Source organism: Manis pentadactyla, chromosome 8, assembly GCF_030020395.1.
Source record: "Manis pentadactyla isolate mManPen7 chromosome 8, mManPen7.hap1, whole genome shotgun sequence".
NCBI lineage: Eukaryota > Metazoa > Chordata > Mammalia > Pholidota > Manidae > Manis > Manis pentadactyla.
The window spans coordinates 7,316,446-7,337,441 of record NC_080026.1 but is presented as its reverse complement, the minus strand read 5'-3'; the positions used below and the strand labels follow the sequence as shown (position 1 = coordinate 7,337,441).

Sequence of the window (20,996 nt, the reverse complement as noted above, 5' to 3'; positions counted from 1 at the left end):
GAGTAAATGTCTGATAAACAGAATACCTGATGGGCCACACAGAAACAGTGAGCACAGAGAGGAATTTTAACAGACTTAGCCACACACACCCTGTTTATCACACCTCGTGTACATTACAATGTAGCTCTCTAAGGTGACAGCTCTCCTCCTGGAGTAGTGCAATTGTGGGAGGTGGGAGGTCAAAGTATCCCCCTGAGTCTTCTGGGCCTATTTGATGGTTTCTCAGCTCAAAATAATTTCCGTATCACGGTGGCACATCCTTGGGCAGCCTGCCCTTGGCCCCCTACATGCCTAAGTACCAACATTCATATGACAAAAACCCAAAGTCCAAGCTTCCTATACTCAGTTATTCTTGAGTATTGCTCACCCGGGTGGCTAAATAAGGTTGGAGGTAGGCCGGCCCACACCCAGCAACGGACCTATGGAAATGCGAACAGAAGTAAATCCTACGTTAATCAAAGTTTGTCTCGCTGAGTGTGAAAGGAGAAGATGCTGTGAGCATTTGGCAACCTTGGCACCGTGGTCACAGGGACATTACCTATCTAGCCCCTTGGGAGTCTTCATTTCAAATCAATTTTTTTAAATTAAATAACTTTTATAAAATATACAGTTATCATCTTCTGTTCTCACATATCCAGATTCTTACTTATTATGCATTTCCCTGAATGCTGCAAAAGTATTCTCATTTTATACTTAAATATTTCCATTTATCATATGATCTTTAATAGAGGCCAGCTGTTTTTTAATAAAATAAAAATACAGAAAAAATTATTTGTTAAATATAATGACACAAATACTTTTTAAAAACTTGTCAAAGTTATGACTGAGATGATTAATCAATTTCTACTACTGTGTGTATAAAGGAATCTGAAGCTTGCGTTTTATAATTAGTGATTTTTGCCTTATGTCTTTGATGATAAACAACACCTTAGGATGTTGTAGGCAATTTATAATAAAGGTTTCTTTCATTAAGTAAGTTTAGAACAGCATTGAATTACTTGGGCTTCTTTTTGTCTGAAAGGCCTCACAGCTTTTTATATGGAAGTGCATACTGCAGTCCTCTCAGAGTGTGATGAATAGTAAGTTTCTTAAACGTACTTTTCTAGGTAATTCTTGTTGTATGTTTTCTGAAGAATAGCGTGGAAAAATGAAGGGCCTGGTTTTAGGGAAATGCGGCCCTCCGCCACATGCCCTGCCCAGGCCGTACGGGGAGAGTAGAAGAGCTGTGTCCAAGCCTGAGTCACACCCCGGAACACGTGGTGGTGAGGGGGACAGCGGCACTCAGCACAACAGTATTGAAAACGTCCTCATGACCTACTGTTGGAATCACATAGGAAATATTTCTTACTGAGCAAAAGTTTTATAGCAGTGTAGATCCAATCAGGAAAGAGAAACCGCACAACAGCTTAAACAGAAGTTTAATATAAAAAATTAACTATTATAAAAATAGAACTATAATTCATAAAGAAACCTAGGGCAGGGTGAGAGGAACCAAGGGAGGACAAACCCGCGCAGGGTTCGGACCTCGCTGGAGAAGGTGTGGTTCAGCCCAGGAGAGCAGAGCAACGAGCTCCCTGGCTCAGCCAGGCTAGGGCCGCAGGGGAGTTTCTAGACGAGCAACGGGCCGCTCTTGAGGGTGCAGACTGAGCAGGTGAGAATGAGAGAGTCTGCCTGGCAAAGAGGCCTTCAGGGCGCGTGGGCTATGCAGCGACTGCAGCGACTGGCAGGGGGAGTGGCAGAGCTGTGCTATTTTCTGGGCCACAGGCAGGTGACATGCGAGCCCCCGGGGGCTTGCAGAGGCAGCAGCTGCTCCCTGTGTGACCCTCGAGGTCACAGGCAGCTATGGGATTTGTTTCCATGTTGAGAGGGCAGTGGAAAGAGTATCCCCAGGCCAAGTCTCTAAGATCATAGCGGGGTGGCGTCCTGTGCGCGTGATCAGATGGGCTCTGCTGATGTCACATCCGTAACCCCTGACCCCCTGCCCTCCCAGCACAGGGCGGACTCTGCCTCCTGCAGCGACCCTTCAGCGCCCTCTTCTGAGAAAGCTAAACATTGCGCTCACTTTAGAGGAGAAATACTTGAAGGGATTCAGGCTTTTCTCATGGCGAGTATATTGAAGGGTGCACTGGGGTACAGGATAAATTATGCCACTTATCAATCACAATGGTGACTACACAGCAGACCCGAGGCCACTGCACAATGTGAATTCTGGCACTGCTGTCTGTGTTTCTCACCCTGCCTTCTAAGTGGAATAAAACCCACCCAGTTTCTTTCAGTAGTTACATAATAATGTCCTTACAAAACTGCAGCACATTATCAAAATCAAGGTGACATTGGCACAAAGCATGTATATATTTCTATGCATCTTATCACATGTGTAGATTGTTACACTTTTATTGTAATTCATTTTTCATAACTAGCAATCAAGATCAGAGCTGTTCCTCCCCCACCAAGATCTCCCCTGTGCTGCCGCTTCACAGTTATAACCCCCCACATTCATAACCCCTGGCAGCCAGTACTCTGTTCTGTGCACCTGTAATTTTCTTTCTTTTTAAGAATGCTATGTAAATGCAATCATATAGTATGTGATCTGTTGAAACAGGATTTTTTTTTCCTCTCAGCATATCTTTTCATATATAGTTGGATAGTGATTTTTACCTACTCTGCAATCTCTATCTTTTGACTGCTGTTTTTAGACTGCATTTCATGCAATAATTGATACCACAGGGCTTGAGCCTGCTATTTTAGTTTGCTTTATCTTTATTCCTTCTGTTTTCTGTTTCTGTAAGTTAATTGACTATTTATTAAAATCCATTCTGATTTATCTATAGTGCTTTTTTAAAAAACATATCTCACACATCATGGGTTTTTCTTCAGTTGTTTCTCTAGATATGTTATATATAACTTATCACAGTCTGTAAGTGTCAGCGTTTTGCCAGTTTGAGTGAAGTGTAGAAATTTTACCTCCTTTATCCCTTTAACCTCCCTAGTTAATGATATAATTGTCCTAAATAACTTTCCTATATATAGTGAGAATTGCAACAGTGTTATACTGTTTACTTCAGCCACCAATCATAATTTAGAACATTTAAGTGGCAAAAATTGTATATATTTATCCATGATTTTGTTCTTTTTATTGTTCTGTCTTCATTTCTTATGTTACAGGATTCCTCCTTTCGTAATTTTTATATTTCAAGAACTCCCTTTGACTTTCTTTTGGGGTAAGTTTGGTGGCAATGAATTTTCTTAGTTTTTCTTCATCTGAGAACATCATCATTTTCCCTTTCACTCCTGAAGGATAATTTTGGTAGAAATAGAATTTGGAGTAAGAAGTTACCATCTTTTAGCACTTGAAAAATATTGTGCCGCTTTCTCCTGGCCTCCATGGTTTCTGATGAGAAATATATTGAAAATTCAATTTGTTTTTCCCCTATAGGTAACATGCCATTTCTTTCTCATTGTCTTTAAGTTTTTAAAAAATCTTTCGTTTTCTGAAATTTGATATGTCCTTGTGGTTAGCTCAGTGCTTTTAACCTGTAGGTCCATGTCTTGCCAAATTTGGGGAATTTTCAGTCATGATTTCTTTGAATACTTTTTGAGCATCACCGTCTTTCTCCTCTTCTGGGACTCCAGTGAAATGAATGTTAGATTTCTGTTACAGTGTCATTGATCCCTGATTTTTTTTTTTTTTTGTATTTTGTATGTTGCTCACATTGGATAATTTATGTCATTCTATCTTCAGATTCATTGATTTTTTTTGTGTGTGTGTCCTTTCCATTCTGCTGAGACAATCCAGTGGTTTTTTAATTTTGGTTATTATATCCCAATTGTAAAATTTTCATTTGGTTCTTATATTTTCCATTAAATTTTTTTTCAGGCATGTTTATAATTGCTCATTGAAGCAATTTTATGAAGACTACTTTAAAATTCAGATAATTCCAAATATCTGAGTTATCTCAGTGTGGATGTCTATGGACAGTTTTTTCTCCTTCAAATTAGGTTTTCCTGGCTCTTGGTATGACCAGTGATTTTCAGTTGTATCCTGGACATCTGGGCAATATGTTATGAACTTTGGGTCTTAGATTCTGTTTCGGAAGATGAAGGGAGGAGTTGCCTCATTATTTCCAAGTGGGGAATGGAAACCCAGTTTCCTTAGTCAGCCTCCTTTGATTGTCTGGAGAGAGGTGATCTGTTACTATTAGGTGGAGCTGGGCTTTCACCGATACCACCTTGGTTTCCTGGAAAAGGGAGAAACACCCCCGTTCCTGCTTCTCGTGTAGCCGGCACAGACACCGCTGCTGGAAGAGAAGCCTCACCAACAGTGAATTCTGGTGAAAATTCTCGCTGCCTGCGTCACGTCCCTGATGCAAGCAGGGCCGGGGAGAAACACCTTGCTGCCACTAGGGGGTGCAGAAGTACGTGGTCCCCTCGTGGCATCCGCCGACACTTTGGGGAGGGCTCAGTACCGTGGAGTGCGGATGAAAATCCTGGCCCCCAGCTGGGTCTTCTCTGACACGGTCAGGGCGGCAGGAGGAGGGGCAGCGAGGAGCAAAGTCAGCATTTTTTATGGCATTTGTAAGAAATATTATTTGATTGTTGTGCCTTCTTCCTGGCACACAGCTCCTAAAACTCTTGGACTCTCTGGGGTAATGAGTGCCTTTTTTATGCTAATGAGATGACTGGAGGCTGGAGTTCCTAGACAGTCATGATGGGGGTTGAAAGACCAAAGACAGACCAAAGCATGATTAGAGGACTGGAAGTTTCAACCCCATGCCCTGACCTCTGAGGAGGGGAGAGGGATGGGGACATTGAATTAATCACAGATGGCCAATAATTTCATCAAAATGCCTATAAACGAAACCTCCATAAAGCACCGCAAACCGTGGGGTTTGGAGAGCACACAGGTGTTGCGTGTGGCGCTCCAGGAGAGGGCATGGAAGCTCTGCATCGCCACCCGCCGCCTTGTTCTATGCATCGCTTCCATTTGTCTGTTCCTGAGTTGTGTCCTTTATCATAAACAGGTAAATGTAAGTAAAGTGCCTTCCTGAGTTCTGTGAGATGTTCTAGCAAATTATGTACCTGAGTAGGGGGATCATGGGAATCCCAACTGATAGTTGGTCAGAAGTACAGGGGACAACCTGAGACTTGTGGCTACCCTCTGAGGTGGGAGTGGACTTATGGGACTGAGACTAACCTTTGGCATCTCCACTAATGCCAGGTAGTGTCAGAACTGAATTGCACTGTAGATGCCCATTTGGAGTCCAGAGAGTTAGAGAACTGGTCGATGAAAGAAAAATGACATATGTATGAGTCCACTGTTTGCCTGCAGCATAGCAATCATGGTCTAAAAGTTTTGTGTTTTGCTAAGTTGCCCTTGTCCTGTTTCTTTGACTAGAGAGAAGGCTTTTCTTGGGGAATTTTCTTTGTTCCCACTGGAGTCTTCGGTTTCTGGGTCCTCCAGCACCAAGATCTGGATATGTAAGGCCAAAAGAGAACTCAGGGGATCACCACCGCGTCATTCCCCCAGTCCCCAGGCACTTAGGCAGGCTACGTTTCAAAGTCCTTTTATGTCTGTTTTATATATAGAGAGTTTTTAGCTGTATTTAATGTAGAGGAAAGTATGTCTATTCCATCTTTATTTATAACCCAAAGTTCCAAATCACTTTTAAATATTAGGATTTCCTTTTCTATATGAGGAAAAAAAATTAGTTTTCTTCCTCAACTTTTTCTTTTTCCTAGCTTTCTGTTCCCAACTGTGCAAGGTTAGTTCAGAAATAATTTTTTCATTAAATAACCTCATGAGGTCACTATTACCAGCTGTGACAATGTCCCAACCATTCCCTCGTTAATAAGATCTTTTTCTGAAGTCTTTTTATACATGAGAAAACAGACATTTCCAGCATATGTTGATTAGATTTTCAACACATACTGATCAGTTTCCCAAACAGATATTCAGGTCTTGTTTGGTGCTGCTGTTTTATTGAGACTTTCTGTAATAAGTGACTAGTCCAGTTATATTAATTAGCAATAGTATTAAAGCCAAATTTTACAGTATGTTCAGTCTATGGATTTTCAGCTTAATTCACCCTTCTTCTCCCAGGCACTCCAATCTAGGAGGCTCATGTGTAGCATGGATACTGAGTGATTATAATGATGTTTAAGCCTGAAATGGGACTAAATGGCTATTAGGGGATCTAATACACAAGTTTCATATGTATTATCTAATGCATGTCTCAAAGCCACAAGGTATATAAATTCATTTTACCAATGAAGCTTTTGCAAGGTCATACAGTTACTAAAACCCAACCTGGGATTGAACTCCTGCTATTAAGTATAGAACTGTTAAGCAGTCCATGAACCATTAGTAGACCATTATTACATCAATTTAGTGGGTAGCAAACATTTGCTTTAAAAGTGGAGGGTTATCAGAGTAAAAATTATTACTGGACATTTCATATAATAAGGGAAAGTATTATTTAAAGAGAACAAAAGTTTATTTTATATTTATTTATTTATTTACTTATTTATATTTATGTTGTATATGCACTGAGTCCCAGTGCATAAAATGTTATTTTATAATGTGGTTTACAGTCAAAGAAGTCTGGAGCCAGTGTATTAGGTGACCTTTTGAGATACTTCCAGGCCTTAATCTCAGTGAGATTGTTTACCATACCCACTGTGCTAATACTTTTCCAGGAAAATGCATCAATCCTAAAGAGCAAAATTAATTTTTAAAGCCCCATGTTTGCAGGGTAGACTCTCTGGGTTAGAATAGAAATTAGCTATTTCTAGGGCAAAAATTCATGCTAGTGTGCAACTCTTACTGCCTATGATCTGTGTTTGTATGTGTGTATTCATTTCTGGTAAGAGTTCATTTTGCCATTTGGTTTTATTTCCACTCTCCACAAAACTGTGAAACAAGGTGAAATTCTAATCAGTTTCACAATAAGATGTGATTTGGACACTTAAAGTATGAAAGAGACGTTACACTCCAGGGGCTAAGAGGGCAAAATCTGGAGTCACAAGACGTACTTTACATTTAGGCTTTGTCACTCAAAACCCTGGGTAAATTACTTCTCGATTCCCTTACCTGGAAAATAGTAATCATGGAAGCAACTGACTCATTGTGATAATGGTGGAATTAAAATGAGATATAAATGTAAAGTTATTATCAAAAGACTTGCCTTATAGCAAAAATTTAATAACTGTTAGATGTCAGTCTTTTACATCTGAAGGACGACATTTGCAGAAACCAATCATTTCAAAAGAAATCCTGAACTGTTAGAGGCAGGAAATGAACCTTGTTCTTTCATGTTAGACATTAAATTGCTATGTTCTCAAGCATACTAACTAATGAATGAACATTGTCCAAGTTTGACATTGTAAATAATTGTTGGGTGATTTTACATAGAGGGAAAGGGAATAAAATCATGTCTTCCTAGATTTTGTCTCTTTACATTAAAATGTCCATGACTGTATAAACGAGTCCTCTCCGTAATCTAATTCTAGGTTAACTGGCAGAACTTTGTAGGGTCAAGTAAAGGGCTGGAAATTACTTAGGAAAGCGGGATTTCTACACTGTAATATAACCCCCAAGAGCTGGCCATCCTAAAAACTGTGTTTTGAAAATGGCTCACATGCCTGAGCATATCTTTGATGAAAGATACTTTTGATATCGCAGGTCAACCTGGAGCCATCCAAGTTCCCGGTGCAGCGGGGCTCCCTGAGCCTCCTGAGGCAGAAATGGGAAACCGGTGATCACCAGAAGGTGGGGTGCTCTCCCGGGGGCAGTCACTGCAGGCTCTTCCAGCCTCAAAAGAGCCGATTGCTTGAACCTGGAGAGGCAGTGTCAGCACCGGGACCTCCAGGTCCTCCAAGTCAGCCCTGCAGCGCAGGAGCGATGCTGAACTCAGAACCCCAGGAGATGAGTCCTCAGCACAAGGGCGAGAACCCCAGGGAACATGGCCGGCCTGAAGTGCTGAAGGAGGATCCCTTGAGAGGTCCGCGCAGGATCGAACGCTTCTCCATTGCTCTTGATAAGCTGAGGAGTGTGTTTGAGGCTCCTAGGAGTGGAAACAGCCCAGCTGGACCAGCTGAGTACGGCCGAAAGGTAAGAAGCCATTGATTGAGGGTCTCCATTTACAGTTGACAAGCTGAGTGGTTGCTAGTCTACCATTTATTTCTAAGCATGTAATGTTTTTTTCCCCTTTCCTGTACTCTAGACAGATGTCCTGAAGAAGCCATGTAATAGTGTGAACTGTGGCATCCACTTTTATTGACTTCCTCTGTGTTGTGTTCCACTGGGGGCTCTGCCTCCTTTCACTCCCACAAAATCAGCTCTGATAGGCCCTCTTATGCTGGGGTTTCTTTGTATATGTGCCTTGCTTCCACAACAAGGTTTAAATTCTTTAGAGGCAGGAACAATTTCTCACCACTCTTTGTACTTCAAACATCTAACAAACAGTGCTGTATTTAACTAGAGCTCAGTGAGGATTATCAATAATGATAGTGAAATAGAACAAGTGAAGGCTTTGAAACCAGAGTGACCTAGATTTTATCCTAAAAACCTCCCATTTACTGCTCTAGTTGCATGACACTTAACCTTGTGAATACAAATGTCTTAATCTGCTACTTTACAAGGATTTTGTGAGGATTATTGATGATGTATTTAAACTGCTAGACATAGAGTCTGGAATATTTTGCGGTGAATGATGATCATGCCTCAGTGATTTTAGTGTAGTATAATGTTGCAATATGGAATGTGTCTATTAGCTAAAGGGACATTTAATCAAACACAGGAAATAGGATTAGCAGCATTATTAACAAACACCACATTTATACTTCTGTTGTCAATTGAAAGCAACTATTGTTTAAACTGGAATTGATTGAATTTATTACATTCATCTGAGCACCAATATAAGAGATGATAATTGAATTTAATAAAGAATTAATAACTGATCTTGGGTTTTCCACTGAAATGCAAACTCTATGCTTTGTTGGTCTTTTGTTTATTTGTTTCACCAAGTGACAGTGATTAGGAAGGTGCATTCCTATTCTTGTTGATGGATAATGAGCCTTCATAGAAGGATTAACATAAATAGAAAATTTTTCAATAAAAATAATTTTGCTAATACTTGTTTTATTTTTCCTATTTTTCTATTGGGACATGTATAGTAGTCACAATGAGACTATTATTGTGCATCAAATAACTTGACCTAGTTTAAAGAGAAAAAGGGATATAAAATTATATTTATGAGGTTATGTTAAAACTAGAGGATTTCTCAAAAAAGTACAACCATTTGCCAATCCCTAATTTGAGGGCTTTATTTCCCGCTTTTTATTCTACAGGTACAATACTTTTGGTAGCTTTGTCATATCTTTTAGTTGGATATCTAGGGATTGGAGTACACTTAACATAGATACTTACAATATAATTAATTTTTTTATCTTAACAAATTAAGAAAAGTAAAGCAATAGAAAGAGTTTCCATCCAATCTCGGTTGACTTAAGTATAACAATTTTGGATGTTTACTCAAGATAATTGACAAAAGAAATGGCCAAAGGTAGAAATAGTCATACTTATACATTATATAATGTAACCCATCTTCTTCTGGAGCAGATGTAACTGGTTATATATAATAGTAAAGAAATTAAGCATTACTAAGGTTTTCTGTTAAAATGTGAGATTACTACTATGGGTATGGTATGTGATTTTGGATCAAGTGCCATAAAAATGGTTATAGAAAGAAGCAGATACATGAAAACCACCATTTGGTTTGCAAAAATGGAATCTGGTTAGCGTATTTGATATACTATGTTCTAGATATTCCAAGGTACTATGTCATAATGTGGTGTTTCTCTAAATATATGAAACCTGGATTGTGCAATTATAAATTTCTCATCCACAGCAGACACATGTTATTTTTTAGAATCAGTTTATATAAATGAGTATTAGGAATGTTTGCAAAACTCTCTATGTAAATTCTGTAATATTTCTAGAACAAGGAGGAAAAAGGAAAAAATAAGCCAGTGACAAATTAACTTGCTCTCTTCCAATGAAGTATTTTGTTATTTCATTAGTCATGTGAAAAGATCCTCCTTCAACTTAATTTGAAATTATATATTTCATGCTAAAGCAAAGTAATTATATACAATGTAACTCTTAAGGTTTTGTTTCTATAAATCCTTTTTTCTTCCTCATATCAATAACTTATGTTATTATCATAAAGTAATAAAGTAACCTTTGCATAAACTATATAAAAACATTCTAGCTACTTTATGACACATACTTATGGAAACTTTATTGAGATATTGGTGATATGGAGCAAGGTATCGAGTATTTATGATATTTAAGCAAGGATAGAAAATAATTTTAGATAGGGAAAGTTTTTACAATTAACAAATCATCTCGACCATACTAAACAATGAACTGCATTTTAATGTTGCTGTAGAAGGAAATGTCAGAAATTGACACTTAGAAAAAAATAGAAAAAAATTTATAAAATTATTGAGGTTCAATCTATAAATTGTAGAATTTTTAAAGGTATAGAATATTTTATATGTATATATATGTGTTTACAGATACATATGTATTTGTTTAAAGCATTTTGAGCACATAGGATAAATATATCATTATTAAAAAGTATCCATTTAAGGATAGTTTGGTGTATAAAACTGCTAATTGGATAAAGAAACTCCAAGAGTCAATATTATTTTCTGTAATTATACAAGCTCACTGTATCTTTAGTATAACAGATAAAGAGACAGAATATCAACCCCCCCAAAATATTCACTGTATCCCAGAGCTTTTGTTAAAGCAATTTACCTAACATAATTACTATAGAAAATTAATGAGGAATTCTTAAAATAACTTTGCCTACTGATATTTGATAATTTCCAAAAAGAAATACAACCTATTCTTATCATTTCTGCCACACCCTGTAAAAACAACTTAGAGTGAACTTCCAAACTGAAGATTTTTATGCTCGTGAGGGAACTGTAACTCAGACATAAATTCACGCCAGCATGATCCCAAATAAATGGTGTGGAACATGATTTTAAAACAGTTTTTAAGAACTCACAAGAATCTAAGATTATAAATCTTTGAGAGTATGATATACCTACTTGTAACACTGAGACATAAATGGTTATTGTTTAAGGCAGTATGTCAGTTAGCAATTGTCGTGTAACAGACCACCCCAAAACTTATTTAAATTTTAAACAATAAGGATTTATTCTTACTTACCCAGTGTCTAGTGAGCTGGGAAGTTTCTCTCTTTTCTCCAGGTCTCACTCATGCAGACATGGTCAGCTGCCAAGTCAGCTGAGGTCTATCTATTCTAGGATGGCTACAGAGCTGGGACAGCTCAGCTCTGCCCATGTGGTGTCTCCTCCTCCAGCAGGGAGCCCAGCACTGAGCACAAGCCAGCTGAGTCTCAAGAAAGAAAGTGGAGCTTCATGAAGCCTGTAGGGGTCTGTGCTCGGAAGCTGCGCATGACTTATCTGTAATATATTGGTCAAAATTGCCACAAAATAACCCAGGTTAGTAATGTGCTGAAAAAGACTCTACCTCTTGATGGGAGGATTTGCAAATTTACTTTTGCAAAGATAAATGCATACAAGGAGGGAATTGTAATCATGTTGCAGTCTACCACAGGCCAGTTTACTTAAATATATTCAAGAATCAGAATGGTTTACATATTCATAAATTAATGCAAACAGCAGGAGGAGGACCTTCAGAAGGATCCATGTTGACAACTGTTTATGGACAAAATGCATGTCAGTCTTCTCTTAGATTCAGTTAATTGACTGCAATGATGATAGTTATGGTGGAAGGCAAATAATGGGCTACCAAAGATACCCACTTCTTAATCCCCAGAACTCGTAATGTTACTTGACATGCAAAAGGGACTTTGCAAATGTGATTAAGTTAAGGATCTTGATATGCAAAAATTTTCCTGAATCATTCCAGGTGAAAATGGGATCTTTCTAAGAGGTTGGCAGGAATGTCAGAGAAAGCATGATGATAGAAGCCACAGTGGCACTGGTGCAGGGCCGTGACACAAGCAATGTGGGCAGCCTTTAGAAACTGGAAAATGCAGGGAAATCAGTCACCTGCAGAGCATCCCCAGGGAAGGCACGCTGACAGACACCTTGTCTTTAGCCAAGTGAAACTGATTTCAGACGTTGATTTCCAGAGCTGTACGATAATAAATCTGTTGTTTTAAGCCACTAAGTTTGTGGTAACGTGTTACAGCAACAATATGAAACTGATGCAGTTACACTGCAGGCTCATCAAACATTGTTAAAAAATGATTGGGTGGTACATGACATTGGACTTTTCCTCTGGTCTTCCCTGATGAACGTATTCCTGTATTTCCTAATGGATCGTTGGCTTTCCACTATTTGTAATTGATGATACGAATGCTTATAATATTAAGTAACCAAGCAACATTAATAAATCTTAGTTTTGGGTGATCTGTATTTGAGGTGCAACACAGAGTCACCTGAAAGGGTGAATTTATCAGAAGGAAAGGAATTTTGGTGAAAAAAAAGAGAAAAGAGAGAGAGAATATTATAAAGGAACAAACATATAAACTTGTGGGACACACTTGCTTCACTTCTTGTTTCTTGTATGGGTGATAGAGTTTATGTGGAATATACATGCAATTTTAAAAAAAAACTAACTTAACTCTGGCTAATCAGTTCTGAATAAGAGCAGTGCTTAGACTAATTCAGAGTAGAACAAGGTGGTATGAGACCTTCTTCCTTTCAGGCTCCGAGTTGCTGTCCACAGAACTGGGCGAGTGAAACCCCATAAAGGGGTCATGGTAGCCTCCTTGTGACCCACTGTACATAAGGAGTGTCTTGATTTGATACATTAATTTTGCCTTTGTTCCATTCATGCCTTTGAACTTCAAATGGTTAATGATCTGATTTTCACAGCAGATTATTTAATGACTTACGTGTGTTTTTAATGCACAGTTACGATCTCTCTCAAAAACACCACTCACTCATGCTATCAGGTTGACTTTACCTAATGTCCCAGTGGAGACTGTTCCTATCACTTACTGAGGCCCTAGATTGACGAAGACCATTCATACATGAGCTGAACCTGATGAAAAAAGGAAACGCGATTGCCACATTCTCTCTCTGCTGTCTCCAAGTGCATTGATTTCATCTACGGTGTGCTTGGAGGCTTCGAGGAGCTCGTGGAGACACGAGGCTGAGGGACTGTGTGCCTGCATGTGCATCAGCGATTAAGCAGGATATGCATAATTCAATATGGTTTAGTTTCCAGAATATGTTATTTTCATTCCCTCCAATAATCAAAGTCTCTGGTTTTTCATTTAATGACCAATTTGTCATCTCCTACTTTTTAGTTCTGCGTAAAATCAGGCCTTCAAAAGCCCAGGTGAATCCTGACTAGCAGTTAGGCTTCCGCTACAAAATCCCTTCATTAGATGCTCGAACTAATGTTGGCTCCTTAACTCCAGGCATGTGGGGACCCTGGGATTAATTTAATTCTAATCTCAGAGCAGGAAGCACTGCTTCTTTCCAGGCCGTTTCCTCTGTCACAGCCTCTGACTCTCCACCGCCCTTCCTCCTCTCTCATCGGAGTTTCTGAGGTAATTTTTGTCAGGTATGAGGTATTTTGCAAAAGCACTTAACAGGGTAGAGGTTATCATAATCTTGAAAATTATTACTGAAAAATCTAGCCACCAAACCCTTAAAAACACAGAACTAAATGTTTTGTTTTGTTTTTAGGTGGGGTGAGAATCTTAAAGATCTGTGAAGAAATATTTTTTCTTTGCCTGAAAAAATGGGCAAATAGTTTTTTGTAGAGCTGAGCAGCGTAATGAGAAAGATCACTACTTTTGTTGCTGTCGTTGTTAGAGAACATTTACAAAATCATAATTTTCATGTCAGCATCACATTGTGAGCAAATATTCATGACAGTGGGTCATTTGGAGACCTTGGCTTAGCTACTTGCTCCTTGTATAAATTTGAATGAGTCGTTTCACCTCATTAATCCTTAATTTTGACATATGTGAAATGTGGCAATACAGCACAGGATTTTTGTGAATGACATTACGTAACACCTGCAGGAGAAGAGGGGTTTAAGTGGTGACAGCAAGTGAAATGTAAGAAATAGCACCCAAGTAGTATCAGATGATTCTCTCTTCTGTTTTCTCCAGGATCATTTCTGTAACTTAATCCATGTCTTTGGGGGAACATATCTCATCTCAGTAGACTTGTCTCCTCACCTGTGAAGGCAGAGGCTTACACTCCATGGTTTCTAAAAGGGGAAAGGGGCTTTGGACGAAGAAGCTCTTGTTTCGCAACTGACAACACCTTAGACTTTTTTGCAAAGGCCCCACTTTGAAGGACTCTCACTGAATATTCAGTGGAACAAATGCTAATGACACTTTCCGGCATGAGTTACAGCCCCATGTTGAGGTGATGAGACAAAGAACTACAATTTGACAAATTACAATTTTCAAAGCTTTATTAAAACCCTAAGCTGAGATGTGTTGTCACCTTCCTTGTCCTTTCCAATTAATGGAAAAGTCACTGGCATTTAGGGACTTGAAGTGCAAACCCAGGAGAAGGGAGACTTACACAGTATGAAAGTGTCTATTGTATCCACAAACACACACAGGAACAAATTCAGTTACACTTGAAAGACAGCACAGGGGCAGAAGTGCTTCCTTTTATGTTTTGTTTCATTTTATGCAGCTTTTTCTTAGTGTCATAATTTGTTTTTTTAAAACAATGTTCATGTTCTTTGGTTGTTTTTTTTTTTTTACCCACTTCTATGTCTGTTATTTTACTGCCTCCTGCCCAGTGTTTTATGTCAGCTAAAAAAAAAAAAAGTAGCTCTGTGAGCTGATGGTAAAGTCCCCACCTGAACCCACTTGCATGGCCTTAGAGTCTTTCAGAGGAACTTGCCATCTTGTCTCATTTGTGTCTCACAGTGATATATGAGTCACAATATGACATTGTTGAAGAATGTAGTGCCAGTAACCACAGGAAGATGTTAAGCAATATTGACTCACCTTCAGCTGGAAAAACTGCTGTCAGTTCATGGATTGGCATTCTTTGACATTTTACTTGGAAAACCAGCAAGAGTTTTCACCCTTGTGTTACAAAAGTATTAATCCCAGCTCTACTGCCTCTGTTGGGAGCCGTACTTTTTCTTACCCATCCTGTCTTCCCCAGATGTTCGTCCAGCATTTCTGCTCACTAACCGAATTAAGTCCAGGAGGTCCATGCATGATTTTTATCATCTCCCTTTCCTCCCATTTCTGATTTTCATACTCCACCAGGTCTTTTGGAGAGTCCTCTCACTATAAAGATAAGTGAGAAAATAAAGAAAAAAAAACTGGGGAAATGCACTGAGAAGAATGATTAAATAGAATTTTGGTCTCTACTCAGGGCCTTTGACTTGACCAAAGGCCAGGGAGATGACATTCCAGTCACTGGAAGCCCACCAGCAGAAGGCCTCCTCAGGAAGTCAGCATAGGAATTCCTTTGATGTCACCCTGACATCTATCTTTCCATTTACTGTGGAAAACCTGGAAGAAACCAACTTAACTAAATGATCAAAGTTAGTATCCACAGTAATAAGACTGCAATGTCACGTGCCTCCTGAGATGATGTGCTGTGAAAGGCCAATCTTCAGCCCTTTGGCATTCTTGCCAAAATTATTTGATCTCAGTTTCGTCATGAAAAATCACTAGATAAATCCATGTAGGAGGGCATCCTATAAAACAGCTGGCCACTGGGGTAAAGGTACTTTTAGCAAATACTTAGAAAATGCCATGGATTGGAAATGACTAAAGAGACATGATGCTAAAGTAAGGATGGAATTTTCTATTGAATCTTGGACCAGAAAAGGGGACATTCGTTGGAAAGCTGGTAAAATTCTAATAAGCTCTGATTAATTTCTTGTTTCAATAATTGTACTATGGTTAAATAAAATGTTAAGAATAGGGAAATCTGGGTGAATGGTATATGGAAATATTCTATATTATTTTTGCAACTGTATGTCTAAGATTATTTCAAAGTAAAAAGTTAAATGATTGTTATGATCATTATTGAGGCATTGCCACTGTAGAGTGGAGGATTATGGCCTCTTCTGTCTTGAGTTTTACAAACCTAACAGATTTATTACTCTTCTAGCCCCTGGTAAAATGTGATCCTAATCTCCACACCCCTATAGTTCTAAAACCTTGGATGGTTCAGTCATTTCATTTCTGCCTATAATCTTAGGATCTCTGCAATTAAGTCTTTTCCCAGCAAGAAGACTTCCAGAAGCTGGTGTATCGACAGCTTAATGGTTAGTTCTGCTTTGAATTTATATCCCATTTCCACTCACTGATTTTTCACTACATTTTCAGGAGTACAGTCTTGTCTGGTTTTTACTGTTGTCGTTTTTGTTGTTTAGAACGTTGGTTCTGTCTTGACTGTAGTCCTTCCAAGTCACTGCCTCAAATTCAAGAGACTCAAATTATCTCTTGTCTCAAACTTCCAGAGCTATTACTGTCTGTTGCTCTTCCGATATTGATTTGGTATCAAGCTTCAGTCTAAAATACATTGCCAACCCCTCCGATACGCTCACCTTCTCTGTGTTAGATGTAATATATTTTCTTCTGATGAGTTCCCAGTTGCTCTGACTGTGTTTGCCTTCTGTTTGGGGCTCTGCCCCCTCAGTTCTGTAGCTCCCCTCTGTGGTCTTTCTCACTGTGAACTGAGTCCCAGGGTTATATAGTAAAGCTTCCTTTAATGTAGTTGCCCTTTTATATTTCTCAAACAAAGTCCTTTATCTGAACTCAGAAGTCTGGAATCTTTTGTCGGGTTGAAATTCAGGATCCTGACCATGGAGTACAGGGCAGACCCTGAGGGCTCAGAGGGGATGTGTCTCTACCAACCAGTGCAGCCGTCCTGGTAACCTCTCCCTGTACATCAACCGACCTTTAGACACCAAACTGTACCCTTACTTTAGCACCTATTTAGCACTTACTATATTGTGTATGGAAAACAAATGGTTAACATGTCTTCCTATTTGGAATTATATATTTTTAAAATCTGTTTAATGTGTAGTGGCAAGTGAATGCAATAAGTTCCAAACACCTGAAACAAATGTAAGCCCCATTAGTGTTTCTCATCTATGGCAACTACCACATATGATGATTTATGGTACTTAATGGTGTACTAACTTGTTTTATGTCAGTGTAAGTCATTTATTGGATGCCATGAGACAAATTACCCTAAAGCATGGGAATGCATCATAATACCTGCAAGTGTCTTCTTCCCCACCCCATTTCTGGAAACATGTCAGGAGCATATATTTAAATTAATCAAATATCCTGCTTTCAACCTTGATTAGGTGTCAGAATACTTTATTATTAATGATAAAGATGATACAAAGTATTTCCCTTTCTGATCATAGTGATTTTATAATTGAAGATCTAATCTCTTTTCCACTTGCTTTTATTTTTAAGTGTGTTGGGGTAATGTTTTCCTTGGGTCTTGAAACATGTTTGATATTCTTAGAGGAAAGGAAATTCAGGCTATGAAATACAACGTCGAAAATACAGGACTGACACAAACAAATTCTCTCTTTCTCATGCGAACACACACACACCCAAAAGTACAGTTCTTTTCTGGTTTTTTTTCTTCAATATTTCGTGTTTGAAAGTAAATTTGAGAGGTTGCAGGACATGTGTGTCTATGTCTCTAAAAAGACTTATTTATCCAGGACCAGCAATTTTGTTTTTACTGAGATACTTCACGTCTGCTCTCTTGTTTATGCTCTAGACTGTTCTACAGGGCTTGTACCTTGCTGAGGTTGTTCCTGCATGCCCCACCTTGTTCTAACTTTGGTCCGCCTCTAGGCCACTAACGGAAGGGGCGCCCTGTTGCTGCTAATGGCTTGCAAGTAGTAATGATTGAGCACTATTTGCCTGGCACTGTGCTAAGAGTCTCATGGGCGTTGCTGCCATTTAATACTCAGAGCTATCCTGGGAGGGAAGCGCTATCATTATTTCCATTTTACAGTTACAAGGTGTAAAATAACTTGCCCAAAGATACACCGCTGGTAAATACTAGAGCTGAGATTTGAACCCATGATTATATCAATCCAGAACTCACAGTATTAAAATACTGCTCTGCATGCTCTCTAGATTCAGGCTGTCCATTTTCATTCAGAATCTCACAGCTGTGTGTCTGGTATGAGGGTTCCTAGACAGCCATGGAAATCACAAAAACTCCTAAACTTTGAGTGCCCCAAACACTACCATTTCTCCTCAATTATAAGACACAGTTTTTTTTCTCATGTTAACATCTTGAAATTGACATGGCTCTTATAGTCAATGGCATTTCATAGTTTGTCAGGAATTCCCCCTTTCTTAGAGGCATCTAATAATGATGTCATTTTACTTTTGATAAAAGTGTAGCATAAATAAAATGTATACTTTGAATAAATACATTTTAAAAGTTCCTCTTGTGCTAGGAATGAACTAAGCACTTTAAATATACTGTCTCTTTTAATATTTTCAAAACTATTAGTTAAGCTAGGTCAGCATCACCATTATGCATGTGAGAAAATAGAGGCTTAGTAAACCCTTCTTGTCTAAGGTCTCTCTGTGACGAAATGGTTGAAAGATGAATCTAATCCAGACAGGCTGCGTCCACAGGCCTTACTCTTAAATGGTGAAGAATTTTCTTGCCAGCTTTGTATTATGCCTATTTGGTTAATAGAGTTTAGAGAAAGCTGATCTTTTCCAGTCCATTAATGAACAAGTAACTATGTACCAAATAACTTTCACACTAACAAGGAGCTTTATAAAAAAGTGAAAGCAATCAACAGTAGTTTATTTGGTAGGAAGAATAAGTGTTATATTTAACTTATGTCTTTCTTCTTTTAGGGACTGGGAGTGGAAGCAGAGATGAATTTAGTGCAACTTGACCCAAAGAAAGATATTTAGAGATATTTGAAGGAAAAGAGAGAAAAAGATTTTTCTTTAAAGATTATAAAAAGAGAGAGAAACAAAGACATTTAGCTTTATTTTATTAATTTATTATATTTAGCCACTAGAAGGCAAAGTTAATTTTCTAGTTGGTAAACCCAAAATCTGAAGACAAAGTCTATTAGAACTTTTGAAATCTAATGAGAGAAGGGAGATAACAGGTGAAGACCAAATTAAAAAAAATAAAATGTAGTCATTTTGGGTGTTTCTTTTGAATCCTCTGAATTTTGTACTGTGGGCAATCACTCAGAATCAGTCTTCTCTTTCTGTAATTTCATTTTTTTCCCACTGTGTAGGTTCACACTGACTTATCTCAAATCTCACACTTTTACCTAAATTCTGTCCCCAAATTTTCAACTCATTCTGAAAATTCCCACCTAGCTGTTCTTCAGCCACCTCAAAGCGCCCAAGTCTCAGCTCATTCTCCTCAGTGTAAATCCACGTCTTGCCCAAAGCCTATGTGTTTCCAGTGACAGCACCTTGTGTGCAGTGAGGGGACGTCCGCCCTGACCGTTTAATTCATCCTGCTCGTTTGCCTTCAGCTTCTCATTTCTCAATTTCTGTTTTCACTTTTCATTTACCACTTAGCTCTTGTGACTTTGTATTTGGGTTATTACAATATCTTCTGTGAAATACATATTTGGCCTTCAACCACACTTCTTGGCAAAGTTCCTAAAACTCCTGGAATTTCCTGTGATAAGTGTCTTCTGTCATGTTAATGAGGTGACTCTTGAACCACCCTTAAGGAACCTAAGGTGGGGGGTGGGGGGGCTAGTTGCCAGGGGAACCAATCTGTGGTTAGAGGGCTGGAACCACACCTCTCAGTACCCTACCCTCCAAACTCCAGGGAGGGGAGAGGGACTAGAGATTGAATCGATTGCCAATGGTCAGTGATTTCACCATTCATGCCTATGTAATGAAGCCTCCATAAAAAAACCAAAAGGATGGGGTTCAGAGAGCTTCAGGGCTGTGGTGGAGATGTGGGGAGAATGGTGTGCCTGGACAGGGCATGGAAGTTCCACGTGCGTTTCCCCACACCTTGCAGTATGCATCTTTAACCTCTGTCCCTGTGTTATATCCTTTAATAATAAACCAGTAATCAAGTAAGTAGAATGGTTGTATGAGTTCTATAAACTGCTCTAGTAAATTTACCCAAGGAAGGAGGAGGCCTTGAGAAACTGATTTATAGCCAGTCAGTCAGAAGTAAAGGTAACAATTTGGCCTTGCAACTGGCTTCTGAAGGAGGAGGCAGGGTAGTTTTGAATCTTTTATCTATGAGTTTTGATATTATCTCCCGGTAGATCTTGTTAGAATGGAGCTGAATTACAGGACACCCAGCTAGAGTCCCAAGAATTGCTTGTTAGTGCACTGAACCACCACCCCCACCTCCACCACCCATACACTGTAATTGGGTCCGGGAACCACAAAGACCTTCCTGTCTAGTATCTTAGTCCTTCTAGAGTCACCCCTTTTTGTCTAGGCTTGATCTTAGTGATATACTCACAGTCCCTCCAATTCCTACAACTGCGGACTTGTGTGCCCTGTCATATACTTAACTATGTCACATGCCTTCATCCTCCTCTACAGTGCTCCATGGCCAGTCATGGAGTCACTAGCCACATGTGGTTACTTAAATTTAAATTCAATTAAAAATCCTTTTCCTTAGTTACACTAGCCATATTTCAAGTTTTTAATAGCTACATGTGACTAGCGGTTACTGTACTGGACAGTAGGGATATATAACGTTTCCGTCATTGGAGAAAATTATGTTGCGTGATGCACTCCAGGGGCTACTCTGCAGGGCTCCAGCTTCCCCGTCTCAAGGGCTCCTAGAGGTTCTAGGTGTTCTAGAGTTCTTCTGGGTTCTTCTAGTCAATACCTCAGCCTTTCCACTTAATACTAACGCCTCAGGTAGACTATGCCTAAATTTCTGTTTTACTTGGCCCCTGGATGCTCAGACAC

The 20,996-nt window shown here is 39.0% G+C and overlaps 1 protein-coding gene across 1 annotated transcript; it reads left to right on the top strand.

Moving 5' to 3' along the window:
- Positions 1 to 1,147: 1,147 nt before the first annotated feature.
- LOC130684522 (uncharacterized) lies at positions 1,148 to 8,220 on the top strand. Its single transcript, XM_057505418.1, has 3 exons — positions 1,148 to 1,319; positions 4,281 to 4,462; positions 7,682 to 8,220. Exons 1-3 carry the CDS (start codon positions 1,148 to 1,150, stop codon positions 8,123 to 8,125), a joined length of 798 nt encoding a protein of 265 aa, XP_057361401.1. The 3' UTR covers positions 8,126 to 8,220.
- Positions 8,221 to 20,996: the final 12,776 nt, after the last annotated feature.

What these genes read in the sequence shown, in the direction of transcription:
- LOC130684522 (XM_057505418.1), top strand. Translation starts at nt 1,148, where the DNA reads ATGAAGGGCCTGGTTTTAGGGAAATGCGGCCCTCCGCCACATGCCCTG. An exon ending in AAACGTCCTCATGACCTACT is followed by an intron (nt 1,320 to 4,280) that starts GTTGGAATCACA and finishes CTTCTCGTGTAG; the next exon opens with CCGGCACAGACACCGCTGCT. An exon ending in GACACTTTGGGGAGGGCTCA is followed by an intron (nt 4,463 to 7,681) that starts GTACCGTGGAGT and finishes TTGATATCGCAG; the next exon opens with GTCAACCTGGAGCCATCCAA.